At 36.9% G+C, this 14645-nt stretch overlaps 1 protein-coding gene across 1 annotated transcript in view; it reads right to left on the bottom strand.

Moving 5' to 3' along the window:
• The window catches only part of PHLPP2 (PH domain and leucine rich repeat protein phosphatase 2), a 91464-nt gene that overhangs the window by 62431 nt on the left and 14388 nt on the right, over positions 1-14645 (bottom strand). The window contains exon 3 of the mRNA XM_075536902.1: positions 4079-4212. Coding sequence (XP_075393017.1) covers positions 4079-4212 — 134 coding nt within the window. The remainder of the gene's footprint in view (positions 1-4078; positions 4213-14645) is intronic.

The following is a 14645-nucleotide window of genomic DNA, read 5'->3' as shown; positions in this document are numbered from 1 at the left end:
GGGAGCCTTTTACAAGAAAACACAACAACAGTAACTTGTTTGAACTTAGGCCTTTATGACCCTGGCAGCAATCACACAATATCCTAACTAAGCAAATTCCCCAAGCCCCTGCTCATGAACTAATTTAAGCTACTTTAAATTATCTTTCCTTCTGGCTATTTCTAGATCCTACACTGAGTAGATAAAAGTGAAAGAACAGTAAAGCAAAATATACTTTTTCTGGTGGTTTTACAGTGTGGTTTCAGGCAAACTCTTTGATGCTCTCGGAAAAAGGTATAACCCAATTCTCCTCTGTTGGGTGATTCACTCATAGCAAACAGAATGTGTTGGAAATGATGGAAATTTACATAGGCAAGATGATAAAGACAATGGAGGCTGTGTGTGTGTGTGTGAGAGAGAGAGAGAGAGAGAGAGAGAGAGAGAGAGAGAGAGAGAGAGAGAGAGAGAGAGAGAGAGAGAGAGAGAGAGAGAGAGAGAGAGAATGAGATCTAGAGAGCCAGAGAGAGAGATCTCATTACTGGAGAAATAGCACTTAGGCAGTTCTAAGGAGTGGTCCACATGGTGAGGAACTGAGGCTTATCAACAGCTGGCAAAGAACAGCGTCCTTCCAAGTTTGAAATAACCCTCCAGTCCTAATCAAGCCTTCAGATGACTGCATTCCCAATCATCAAACTGAGTGAAATCACAGGAAATCAGAGCCAGCCAGATAAGCTCCTCTATTTCAGACATACAGAAACTGTAAGATAATAGGAATTTATCATATTTTTATGTTTCAGAGAAATTTGCTATATGAGAGGGCTTCTGAGGAAAAATTACTATATTATTTTTCAATTCAATTTTTCCATGAACTTTTCAAAGTTCCCTCAGATAATAATAGATATTTTTTTTCAATATCTAATTTTGTATCTTTTGCTTTTGATACCATATGCATACACTGTCTATTTTCAAAAATATAATTTCCTCAATAGTGTTATACGAGCTTTATCTACCTTAACATAACTCATTTTTGAAAGGTTCCCTATTCAAGGGTCCCTTCCCACCAAAAAAATATAAAAAACCGGAATATTTTAAAACACAACTAGCAATGCTCCCCAAGAGTTTTAACAAGATCCTGGACATGGTATAATTTGTCAGGTGATGATACAAATATACCGGAATCAGTGCAAATCATTAAGCCACATAATGCAAATGAATGCAAATGCAATTTCAATTTGTAAAAAGTAGCTCACTTTCACTGGAAAGTTCAGCTCATTCTAGAATCCAAATGTAGAATGACGAACTTAGGTTCAATTACGATCGGATAAGTAGCATGGTATTGCTACAAGTGTTTGGCCTTTTTTTAAACCCAGTTTACAGTAATGATAGGTGTGTTGTAATGGTCGTAAAATGATTTCCTTCTCATTTTTGGATTCAACCTGGCATCTATTCTCCCACCATGAAACAGCAGAGCCTTGAATTTGTACTCTCTCCAGTGGTACTTAATCTCATTTCCTTTAAGAACTATGTAAATGTGTGTGTATTTAGTTCCCTTTTTCTTGCAATAAAGAGTGCATATATTGTGTGATCGTGTTACATGAAATATCTAGAATAGACAAATGTACACAGACAAAAAATAGATTGTGGTTTAGTAGTTAACCGTAGGCTAGAAGCAGCAGTTCTCAACCTGTGTGTGGGTCGTGACCCCTTTGGGGATCAAATAACCGTTCCGCAAGGGTCACCCGATTCAAACCAGTAGCAAAATAACAGTGATGAAGTAACAACAAAAATAATGTTATGGTTGGGGGGTCACCACCACATGAGGAACTGTATGAAAGGGTTGCAGCATGAGGAAGGTTGAGAACCACTGGGCTAGAGGAAGGAGAGAATGGGAAGTTATTACACAGTAAGTATGGAGTGTTTATTTTGAGTGATAGGAACTTTTGGAAATAGTGATGATGGCTATAAAACATTGCTCATCAATACAGCACTGATGAAGCACACGATATTCCGCTGGTTCCTTGAGGATTCCTCACCCCCCATTATCATGATCCCAGTCCTGCCTTCCACTTCGGGCTAAACCAGAGCATGTGCACAGGTACAGATAAGAAACAGGGGTTCACAACAAACAGAATCCAGGAACAGAGGCACTCACAACACACAGAATCCAGGAACAGAAATGGGAGTACCGATACCAAGAGGGTAGGAGGGAGGTGGGCAGGTGGGGAAAGGAAGGGGAGGAAGAGGGAACCAATCCCAATGATTGATATATAACCACACACATGGAGGAAGGGAGACAGTGGACGGTGTAAGATATGAAAATAACAATAATTTATCATTTATCAAGGGGTCACAAGGGTAGGGGTGGGGAGGGAAAAAAAGTTGATACCAAGGACTCAATAGAAAGTAAATGTTTAGAAAATAATGTTGGCAACGTATGTACAAATATACTTGATATAATTGATGTATGGATTGTTATAAGATATGTAAGAGCCCCAATAAAAAATGTTTTAAAAAACAATATGCATGTGATTAATATCACTAAATGATATACCTAATAATGGTTAAAACAAAAAGTTTTACATTGTGATATTTTATAATTAAAAATAAATAAAGCCATGTTAAATAGGCAAAAAATGAATGCACAAAAGTAAGTTAATAATTTATGGAATAAGAACCGAGAATCTTAATAAATAGGCCTACAAATACTATTAATTTAACCATTCTGGTTCAACTATTTGATAAGTGAGTCAGATTAATTCAAAGCAGTTAAGTGTTAAATGACTGTCACACACTAGTTGTATGATCTTGAACAAAGTATTTAACTGTTCTCTGCCAGTTTTACCATCGGTAAAGTAGGGATAATAGTGTCCACCACATACCATAGCTCTAGAGTAAATTATATAATCCATATTTATAAATGCAGTACATATTCTTCTTGATATGATTTTTATATTGAATTGTGTATGTGGATTATATTCCAATAAAACTGTTTTTAAAAATTAGCATACAGTGGGCACTCAATAAGTGGTACTTAATAAGTATTGATAGAATGCATATAACTAAAAATTAATTTCAGAAATGGTATCTGCAAAGTAGTATCGAAAAAGCTATGTGATTTTATTAAGTCCTTGGATTGAACCCACCCAGAAGAAAAGCCCTGGCAATCTGTTTCCATTAACATGACAGCCAAGAAAACCTCTGAGGTAGATCTGCTCTGTAACATATGTGGCACCATGACTCGAATGAGTCTACAGCAACTAGCAACTTTATTATTAAGGGAATCATCAGATGACAAATAGTCTACAGAAAATATAGAAGATGTAAAAAGAGCAGAGAAAGTTAAATATCCTAGTTCTAAAATCTGTATGAGGCTTATAGAATATAAAATATAAATATAGAAAGTATGCAGATATGAAAGGGGAGATATTTCAAAAAGTTCATGGTTTAATGAGTCACTGAATGTAAAACTGATTATCTATTCTGTACGCCTTCTCCTAATTCTCCATAAAATGGTTTTTAAAGTTTATGAAAATAAGAAATTGAAAGATAATGGAATTTTTTCATGAACTCCCTGAGACCCTCTTCTATATTCATTAAATGTCAAAATAAATATAATAAAGACTGACTTCCCATTATCATTGGACTATCAACTTTTTAGACGTTCATGGGCCTTTACAAGACATTGGATATTATTGTTGTTTTCCCAAAGCATTTCATTAGGAGCTAATTCAGACAGCATGCCATTCCATAGTTCATCCACATCAAGCAGCATTGTACAACTGCCACCAAAATCTGGTTCAAAACATTTTCTTCCTTCCAGAACTCCTTAGTTATCAGTGGATAATATTACTGATACAAAAGTATTTGCTATCTGATCACAAGTCTGACAAAGGTACAAAACAATTCTAGTAAGTTAGGAAAACACAAGAATAAAAAGGGTAAAAATAAAATAGGAAGATTTTTATCCCCCTAAGACTTCTAAATCACTCCTCATCCCTGACGTGGTGTTTTCTGTTTTTGTTTTTTTTTTTAAGCTAAACTAGGTATTGGCTTAAAAACAGCCCACATATTAAATAAAGAAACACTGGTAAATCCTTACCACCATAAAATCGAATCATACAGCCAAGGTCGGGATTGGTGGCCTCCTCCTGCACACGTACAGGGTCTTCAAAGCCCAGCCTGGACAAGTAATCATAAACAATCTGAAGAGGTCGCTCAGTAGGTTCAAGTCTCCTGTTGATACAATTCAAAAGAAGAACATTTGGTAAAGTATTAAACATATTTTCTTCCTAAAAACTTTTCAATACAATCTTGATTTTTATTTCTATATCAAGATTTTCTATAACACGTCATATGATATAACTAGAACAGATTAACAAGTGGTTTTCACATTTTTATGGACTTAGAATCTCTTCATATTGTTTGAAAATCCCAAAGAGCTTCTGTTTATGTGGGCTTTGATAACCATTGAATTAGAAACTAAAGTTAAGAATTTCTTAAAAAAAAAACAAAAAATTGCTTATCTATTTTAAAGCAACAGCCTATTAGGCTAACCCAGACAACATTTTTTTAAAAATATATTTTCTAAAATGAAATATTTGAATTGGGAAAATGTGCTGCAAAAATCTCTATAAAGTATTAATAAAAGGCTTGTCTTGCTTGGGTGGTCTGGTCGTCTTCGTGGGAGGGGAGAGATCCTTGCGTGTCCTGGAGCAGTCTCTGCCAGGCCGCATGGTCAAAGGAATCCTATGGGTGCCGCGTAAAACCTGATGCTTCTTTGAACTCTCATTAAATTCACTTGGATCACGAAAAAAAAAAGTATTAATAAAAAAGGCAAGATGCCACTTTGAAGACTAAAGTGCAACTGACTACAGCCGTTTATTGTCAACCATCTCATATGCATGTGAAAGCTGAGAAATGAATGAGGAGGAATGAAGTAGAACTGATGCTTCTGAATTATGGTACTGGAAAAAGAGAAAAAGCTGTACATACACTACCAGAAGAATGAACAAATGTGTCTTTGAAGAAGTACTGCCACATTCTTCCTTAGAAATGGAAGACTTCGTGTCCTCCCTCCCACTATCATGACCCCAATTCTACCTTACAAATCCGGCTAGACCAGAGCATGTACACTGGTACAAATAAGAGCTTGGAACACAGGGAATTGAGGACAGATAAACCCCTCAAGACCAATATGAGAGTAGCGATACCAGGAGGGGAAGAGAAAGGAGGGGAAAGTGAGGGGGACTGATCACAATGATTTACATATAATCCCCTCCTCCCAGGAGGCGGACAACAGAAAAGTAGGTGAAGGGAAACATCAGTCAGTGTACTACATGAAAAAAATAATAATTTATCAATTATCAAGGGTTCATGAGGAAGGGAGGGTGGGAGAGGGAGGGGGGTAAATGAGCTGATACCAAGGGCTCAAGTAGAAAGAAAATGTTTTGAAAATGATGATGGCAACAAATGTACAAATGTCCTTGACACAATATGGATGAATGTATGGACTGTGATAAGAGCCATACAAGCCCCCATTAAAATGATTTTATTTTAATGGAGAGAATTTGACTTGCAAGCTTTGGACCTGTTATCAGAAAGGAACCAATCCCTGGAGAAGGACATTGTGCTTGATAAGATAAACTAAAACCCCAGTCAAACCCAGAGTCATCACTTTAATTCCAACTCCTAGTGACCTATGGGACAGAGTAAACCTGCCCCTTTGGGTTTCTGAGACTTTAAAATCCTTACAGAAGCTGCAGAGCAGCTGGTGAGTTTGAGCCTCTGAACTTGAAGTGCAATGCAGAGCCCACTCCACCACCAGGGTTCCTTTGGTAGAGTAAAAGATTAATGAAAAAGAAGAAGTTCCTGAATGAAACAGAGTGATGCAGTTGCTGCAACATGGGTCCAAAAGTTCAATGACTGAGGATGGCACAGGACTAAGTCTTGTTTTGTGCATGTTGTACACAGTGTTGCGCTGAACTGGAAAAGATTCAACCATACTGTGGTAATTACATAATCTGGTGTCAATTTGAAGAATAAGAGTGTAGGGGTGGAGTCTAGCCTGTCAATCAGTATATAGGCAATGAGGCCTCTGTGTGGGCATGGCCTTCTCCTGAGGATTCTGGGAACCCCTGTATTGCTCCTTGGAGGCAGGAGACTCTCTGCTAATTCCCTGGGAGACATTTTGCAACTGACAAGACACAAGGGAGCTGGAGAATCCACATGGAGACCACTGCCAGCACTGAGATACTTACAACACCACTGGATCCACAAGACATCCCACCTAGTGGCTGTGATCGTCCTGTACTTGGCGTCATTCCATGTGTTTTGAGTCTGAAGAGGACTTTATAGATTGATCCAGACCTATCGGACTAATATCGGCTAATATCAGAGTTATAGACTTGATCTGGACTAGGCTGGGATGTTTTCTCAATATTTAATTGCTCTTGTGTATAAAGCTCCGTTTTATACACATGAGTGTCTCTATGAATGTGTTTCTCTAATCCTAGCCAGGCTAACACACATACCTAACAAAAAAGAATTTAGAAAGTGAACAATATAAGTAAGAGAGTCTAAAAGAAAGGGCTCCAAATGTTATATTGCCTGGGTTTGAGTCTCCATTTTGTCACTTATCATTTGCATGTCTCTGAAAGTTATTTAACCTCACCTTACATTCCTCATCAGTATAACAGGAAAACAATAGGGCCTAACTCATAGGTTGAGATCATGTTTATTCATTTAAGACAAGACTTATTATACAAATTACTTAGCAAAATATTCAAAAATGTCAAGGCTGGAACCAAATTTTAAGTAGAATAAAACTGTAGTATTTGCTCCTCTAAAACCAGTACCATTCAAAATCAGAAAAGAAATGCCTAAGCATGCTCAAAAGGCCTTGAAGTATAGTATTCTTTATGTCTTAAAAGGATTCTGTTCAGAACACGACAATTATTTTGACTGGAAAAAATAGTATATACAGCTCTCATCATGGCAAAAAGAGAAAATCTGTGGTTTGTAGTTAGAGAATTATAAAATGTTGGCAACAAGACATAAGTGGAAAATAACATGAATGGGAACACTGCATGGCTGAATATAAACAACTATATCAAAGGGGTATTTTAAGATGGTGATTTAGGAGGGGAAATCACATTGATGAGGAAAAATAACCAAAAATTAAAACCACCACCTGGGTATCTTCTATTTAATTAAATCTTTTAGCTTCCATGAATTATGACAAAAAACTGTAACACAGGGAATGGGCAAAGAATTAAAGGCCTACAGTGATAAATAAAGGCTGAATTTAATAAAAACTGCAAGCATTTCAGAATAAAAATAGTAGTTACCATTAATTCTCAGCCAAATAAAGTCAAGATTGACAAAGGTTTACAACAATACTAAGCATCTTTTGGTACAATAATAAAATTCTAATAAAGCTGCACTGTAAAAGGGATTTCTGAGAATCTACATCTTGGAGAAGTCAACTAACCATAACCACATAAAATGAAGAATGACTGATAGTTTTTAACTAGTTAAAAATGTCTGCATTGAGAACTGTGCTCTTTTAAGAACCATCTGTCTGTTAATATATAGTTCTAAAAGAGCACAAAAGAATCCTTGAAACTGTTGACAAAGATGTTACTGGAGGATTAAAATATATCTGACTCAAGCCATAGTATGTTTTTAACTGCCTCATATGCATGTGAAAGTTGGACATCATATAAAAAAGGTCAAAGAAGAGTTGATATATTTAAATTTTGGTGCTAGAGAAGACTATAGAAAGTACCAAAAGAACAAACAAATCTGTCTTTGAAGAAGTACAGCCAGAATGCTCCTTAGAAGAATGTGCTTTACAATTGATTTATGTATGGACTGTGATAAGAGCTGTATGAGCCCCTAATAAAATGATTTTAAAAAAGAAGAAGAAGGAGAAGAAGGAGGAGGAGGAGGAGGAGGAGGAGGAGGAGGAGGAGGAGAAGAAGAAGAAGGTGCTTTGGACATGTCAGAAGAGACTGATCCCTGGGAAAAAAAACATCATGCTTAGTAGAAGAGGAGCGAAAAACAGGAAGGCCTTTCACAAGATGAACTGACCCAGTGGTTATTCAAACATAAGAAGAATTGTGAGAATGGCACAGGACTGGGCAGTGTTTGTCCTGTTTGTTGTACACAGGGTCACTATGAGTCAGAGCTGGCTCCATGGCCCCAAACAACAATAACAACAAAGACACATTTCTCAATGTAGACATTTTTTACGAGTTAAGATATCAATCATTCTTCATATTATATGGTTCATTGACCTCTTCAGGATGTAGTTTCTCAGAAATCTTTTACAATGAGTATTTCCTTCTTAAAAGAATTGTATTGTTTTACCAAGATATAGGAGCCCTGTTGGTATAGCAGATTACATATGTACTCACTCACTCACTCACTCACTGCCATTGAGTTGATTCTGACTCATAGGCACCATAGAGGCAGGACACGATAGAACTGCTTATGTGAGTTCCCAAGACTGTACCTCTTCACAGGAGTAGAAAGCCTCCTTCTTTCTCCCATGGAGCTACTGGTGGTTTCAAACTACTGAACTAGCAGCAGCTCAAAGCTCACCACTAAGCCATCAGGGTCCCTTCATGAGCTGCTAACCACAACATCAGTGGTTCAAACCCACCAGCTGCTCCAGTAGAGAAAGATGAGGGTGTGTCTATATCCATAAAGATTTAAAGCCTTAGAAATCCAAAACTCTGTCCTAAAGGGTAACTTTGAGTAAACGGCAACGAGTTTGGTTTGGGATCAAACTAACAGCAGCAACTGGAAAGATTACCTAGGAAATTTAGGGGCCCTGAAGTTATGTTAATGTGGGAGGAACAATTCAGAAAAGTGGGTGACAATGACTGTATATCTCAAAGAATGTCATCAATGTCAATGGGTTATGCATGTAAAAATTGTTGAACTACTAGGTATTCTGCTCTATATACTATGAAGAATAACAAAAAATATATATGCAAGAGTTTCCAAAAGTTTGTGGAAAACATAATAAAAAATAATAGATTATCCCTGGCCCCCATGCAAACTTTTGGAAGTTCCCAACATTTCACATGATTGAATGAGGATTAACTTGAAGACAAGAGAATAAGGGGACACTTAAAGAGCTATCTATCTTCAGATGTCAAAAGGATTAACTTTATTCTGTATTGCTCCAAGGGCAAAGCCTTATGGCTTTGTGGATCCCTATTGGGTTGATAACTGCAGGGTCTGCGGTTCAAAATCATCGGTCTTTCTGAGGGAGTGAGACAAGACTTTCTACTCCCATAAAGAGTTACAATCTCAGAAACCCACAGGGCAGATAGCAGTGAGCTTGGTTTTTGGTTTGGTATTGCTCTAAAGGATGGCACTAGGGAAAATGGAAAGAAGCTACCTAGGTAGACTTGGACTGAATACGAGGAAGAAATAATTACAGCTCTCCAATAATGAAGTAGACTGCTTCTCAAAATAGTTTATAAGAGCTGGAGAACCTTCTCTCCGAAGTATTTTAGAATATTTTAGAAGAGATTCCTGCAGGATCACACTGGGTCAAATGATCTTTTGCTTTTTTTAGAACTCAAGATTCTATGAGGTATCTAAGATACTCACCTAATTTAATAATTAAATTACAAATAATTTAAATTATTAAATCTTTATGAGAGCCCTACTATTACTTTGGGACACAGAGTACAATCCATTTAAATGTCATGAAGTCATAGTAGTCCATTTCAGGAGCAAGAAGTAATGGTATTTTCAGATTAAATCTCATAGCTCATTTTTTAATCTTTTCCCCTAGAAAATCAAAAGAAAATAAAACCATCCTGAATTTGACATGGCTAAATCTATTCCCTAGTCTACAAAGATCTGCAGATTTTTAAAAAACCTTTTTACATATCTCCATCCAAAGAAAGTATTTTTCTGGTGAAAGGAACAAAAAATAATCGATTGAACCTTAGAATCTGCTCTCATTAATTTAACATAAATGATCAAATAAGTTAATATTTCAAGAAATGCAAAAACGAGTAAATGAAGATTTCATTCCATTTACTCATTAAACTCATTTGCTTATGGGTACGGGGAGAGAAGTGCTGAAATCTGCTTACAGTTCAATTTTATGTTTCAAAGTTCCAAGAGATTAACAAGCTGGTAATTAGCTATTTGTTAAATCTCTCACAAATCATAGGGAAACTATATAGTGCTAGACAGGTGTAGAAGAGAGTAAAATTGGCAGCAAAAAATTCCATTTAAGCATTTAAATTATTATTGCTTTATTTTAAAAGAAAATAAAACTAATATATGATTTTGGCTTTATTTTAATACTCCTAAGAGCTACTACCAAAAAAGCAAACTCACTCAATACTATCAGAGTCCATGCTGACTAATACGGACCCCCTGTGGGTTTCCCAGACTGTAACTGTTTAAAGGAGTAGAGAGCCACCAGCTGCTGGTGGTTTCACAGCCCAAAGCATAACTAGTACATCATGAGGGTTCCTAAGAACTACTACAGTCCATGTAAATCTGAATAATATGCACATATGATCACTTTGCTCCAAATTTAGAGTTCTACTTCAATAATGGCTTAGAGTTGTAAGCAGAAGTGAAAGGCAAAAGCCTGTACTATAAAAATCCAACACAGGGAATCCTACATTGTATCAAAAAACAGCAACACTGTCTACATCAAATTTAGATTAAACCTCAATCCTTGACCACTTAAAGGGATAATGCAAATGTTAAAACCAACAATACAGGCATTAAGTAATAAAACCACCAATAGTAAAGACCCTGCAATTAATGTTTACTCCATGCCAAACACGAGTACACTATGCTAGAGGTGTTTTACATGTTACACTTACCTACTTTTGACACTAAGAAAGCTAAAGTTCTGAGAGATCACATAATTAGTACATAGGATATCAGGAGTTGAACTGTGTCAGTAGGTTTGATTATACAACCTAGCTTTTTTGAGGTAAACCAGCTTGTTTCATATAGTTAAAATTTATGCAAAAGAAAATTCAAAGCATTTGATGTTATCCTCACCACCAACAGAAGATTTTTGTCACCTTCTGGTCTAGAACTGAACTCATCCCTGTAACTCAATTTTCAGTCAAACAATAGACAAGTCTATAAGGAAAACAATAGTACCAATGAGGAACCATTTGAGACCAAAAGGGTAGTAGCATTTAGTCCAGGACAAGTTCGGAAGAGCTAGGAAAGAAGAAATGAAAATGTCTTTTTTTAAAAATTTGCAGTCTATTTAGTTATTTGGAATTTTAATTTAAGTTTTATTAGCATATAATTCACATTGCATGCAAGCATATTAAAAGCAGTTATACAATCATCACCATAATCAGTTTTAGAATATTTTATATTTTCATGAATTCATTGTTGTTTTTAATCATTTTATTAGGGGCTCATACAACTCTTATCACAATCCATACATCAATTGTGTAAAGCACATCTGTACATTCATTGCCCTCATCATTCTCAAAACATTGGTATAAGGCATCATCAGAACAAAAAAATCTTACCATAGTGAATTGGGGGGGGGGGGAGTGCAGAGTGGAGACCCAAAGCCCATTTGTAGGCCACTCTAGACCCCCTTTGCAGAGGGGTCTAGGGGAGGAGATGAGCCAGTCAAGGTGCAATGTAGCACTGATGAAAAATACAACGTTCCTCTAGTTCCTAAATGCTTCCCCGCTCCCCCCCATCCCCAACTATCATGATCTGAATTCTACCTTGCAAGTCTGGCTCGACCAGAGGATGGACACTGGTACAGATAGGAACTGGAAACACAGAGACTCTAGGGCAATGATCCCTTCAGGACCAGTGGTGAGTGGCGATACTGGGAGGGTAGAGGGAAAGTGGGTTGGAAAGAGGGAATCGATTACAAGGATCTACATGTGACCTCCTCCCTGGGGGACAGACAACAGAAAAGTGGGTAAAGGGAGACGTAGGACAGGGCAAGATATGACAAAATAATAATGGATAAGTTATCAAGGGTTCATGAGGGAGGGGGGAGTGGAGAGGGAGAGGACAAAATGAAAAGTGTCTTTCTAGTAATTCTGCTTCGAGGACCTAGGGAACTAACCCACCACCTAAAGACTTAAGGTAAAGTGTCCAGCCATCACACTATTGCAGAGAGTTGATGATCTGAAACTACCCAAAACAAGTAACATTTATTGAACACTAATTAGGTGTCAGTTATCTTAAGTATTTTGCTTCCTTGATATTCAAATGGAAACAGGAAACACAAGGAGGAAGTAAGTGATATTACATTGAGGGGACTGTAACACCTGAAATGAAGCAATATGTGTATTAATTGTTGACTATAAAATTGATATCTGCTCTATAAACTTTCAGCCATTTCATAAGAGTTGTTTTTTTTTTTTTGTAATCATCTATCAAACACAAGTCATTTTGATGATGGAGAATAAAAGTAATGCTCTGGAGTCAAAGGACAATGTATTTTATCCCATGTGATCTTGTTAGCACCTGTAACCAGGCAATAATCATATTAACTTCTCAGGTGAGCTAATTATCACAGTTTAGTAAAAAGAAGACCAAAAATCTTAGCATGAAGAGCGATGAACTGTGAGTCAAGGCAGTTGTATACAGCCAGATGTTGAAAAGAGTTCTACACCTAATCTCTCTAGGCTTGCTTTACATAGACAAAACAAAAGCAGAATGATCTCAGTGGCTCTCAGTGAGGAAGTTCACTGGTTTTTTGTTTGTTTAAGACAAACCTTTGTTGTGTAGGACTATCCCACTACTGAAGACATTGAGCTTCTGTCTTTGCTCCCTAAATGCAGCTAACTCTCTCCAGTCATGACAACCTGAAAAAAAACCCTGACTCCATACCTATTTCTAAATGGAAATGGCGTGTTAGACTAGGTAGATTTATTTTCACTAGTAGATGGCCTTTAAAGTCCCTTCAAAATTCTATGACTAAGTAATCATTCTGTCATACTCAAGTGACCAAACCAAGAGAAAAAAGAAGTACTGGAAGATGTAGAAACATATATAGGGGAATTTTAGTCCCAATAATTCTCCTTCCAGGATCTAGCCTAGGAAACTATGTTAAGATTTTATGGCTAAGTGTCTAGTCATCACACTATTTTGGAGAGTTGAATGACTTGAAACTATCCAAATAAACAGCATTTACTGAGCACTTATTAGATGTCAGATATCCTAAGTATTTTGCTTCTTTAGTATTCAAAGTATAGCACACCATCTAGAATAGAAATAATCTCAGGTCCCACAAATCAGAATCTGTATTGCAACAGGTAGACCGAGTTTGAGAAGCATTATTTTGTTGTTGCTGTTGTAGGTACCTGAGTTAGTTCTGACTCTAACAACGTGATGTTAGCTCTGCCTCCCTCCACCAACCTCACAGTTGTTCTTGCGTTCTGAGCCCATTGTTGCAACTACTTGTCAATCTATTTCTATCTGGACCTTCCTTTTTTTTTCTTCCCCTCCACTTTACCAAGCATGATGTTCTTCAGTGACACGCTCTCCTGATACATCTCCAAAGTACCTGAGACAAAGTATGACTATCTTTGCCCTCTAAATAGCATTCTGGCTATACTTCCAAAGCAGATCTATTTATACTCTTAGCAGCCTATGGTACTTTAAATATTCTTCGCTGACACCACAATGCAAATGTATAATTTCTTCTTCAGTCTGCCTTATTCAATGTCCAACTTCCACATGCATATGAAGCATTGAAAATATCATGTGCCCCTTAGTCCTCAAAGTAGCACGCTTGCTTTTCAACACTTTAAAACAGTCTGTGCAGATTTACCCAGTGCAACCCTTCTTTTGACTTCTTGACTAGTGCTTCCACTGATTATGGACCCAAGTAAGATGAAATCCTTGACAATTTCCATCTTTTCTCCACTTATAATGCCACCTGTTGGTCCAGTTGTGAAGATCTTTGTCTTCTTTACACTGAGTTGTAATCGTTACTGAAGACTCCAATCCTTGATCTTCATCAGCAAATGCTTCAAGTCTTCTCACTTTCAAGAAGCAAGATTGTGTCATCTGCATATCACAAGTTGTTACTAAGCCTCCTCCAATCCTGATATGGCGTTCTTCTTTATACAATCCAGCTTCTCTGATAATTTGCTCCACAGATTCAAGAAATATGGTGAGAGTATACACCCTGGTGCACATCTTTAATCATGCACTATTCTGCTGTTGTGTTTGCAAAGGTGAATCCATGTACAGGTCTTAATGAGCACAATTAAGTGTTTTGAAATTCCCATTCTTATTGACTATCCATAGTTTATGATCCACATAGTCAAATACTTTTGCATAGTCAATGAAACACAAGTAAACACCTTTCTGATATTCTCGGCTTTGAGTCAAACATCCATCTGACATTGACAATGATATCCCTTGTTCCATGTTCTCTTCTGAATCCATCCTGAACCTCTGGCAGCTCCCTGTCAACGTACTACAGCAGCCACTATAGGATGCTTTTTAGTAATATGAATTACACTCTTCTATAATTTGCATTCTGTTTGATCACCTTTCTTCACTCTCCAGGTAGACAGAATTTTGGAAGCATTATTTCACAATTAACTTACTCTTAAAAACATGCATAAGTATCTTATGATGATTCCATAATATACATATAATCATTCATT

This window comes from Tenrec ecaudatus, chromosome 18, assembly GCF_050624435.1.
Source record: "Tenrec ecaudatus isolate mTenEca1 chromosome 18, mTenEca1.hap1, whole genome shotgun sequence".
NCBI lineage: Eukaryota > Metazoa > Chordata > Mammalia > Afrosoricida > Tenrecidae > Tenrec > Tenrec ecaudatus.
The sequence above is the reverse complement of the archived record's forward strand: the minus strand, read 5'-3'. Positions and strand labels throughout refer to the sequence as shown.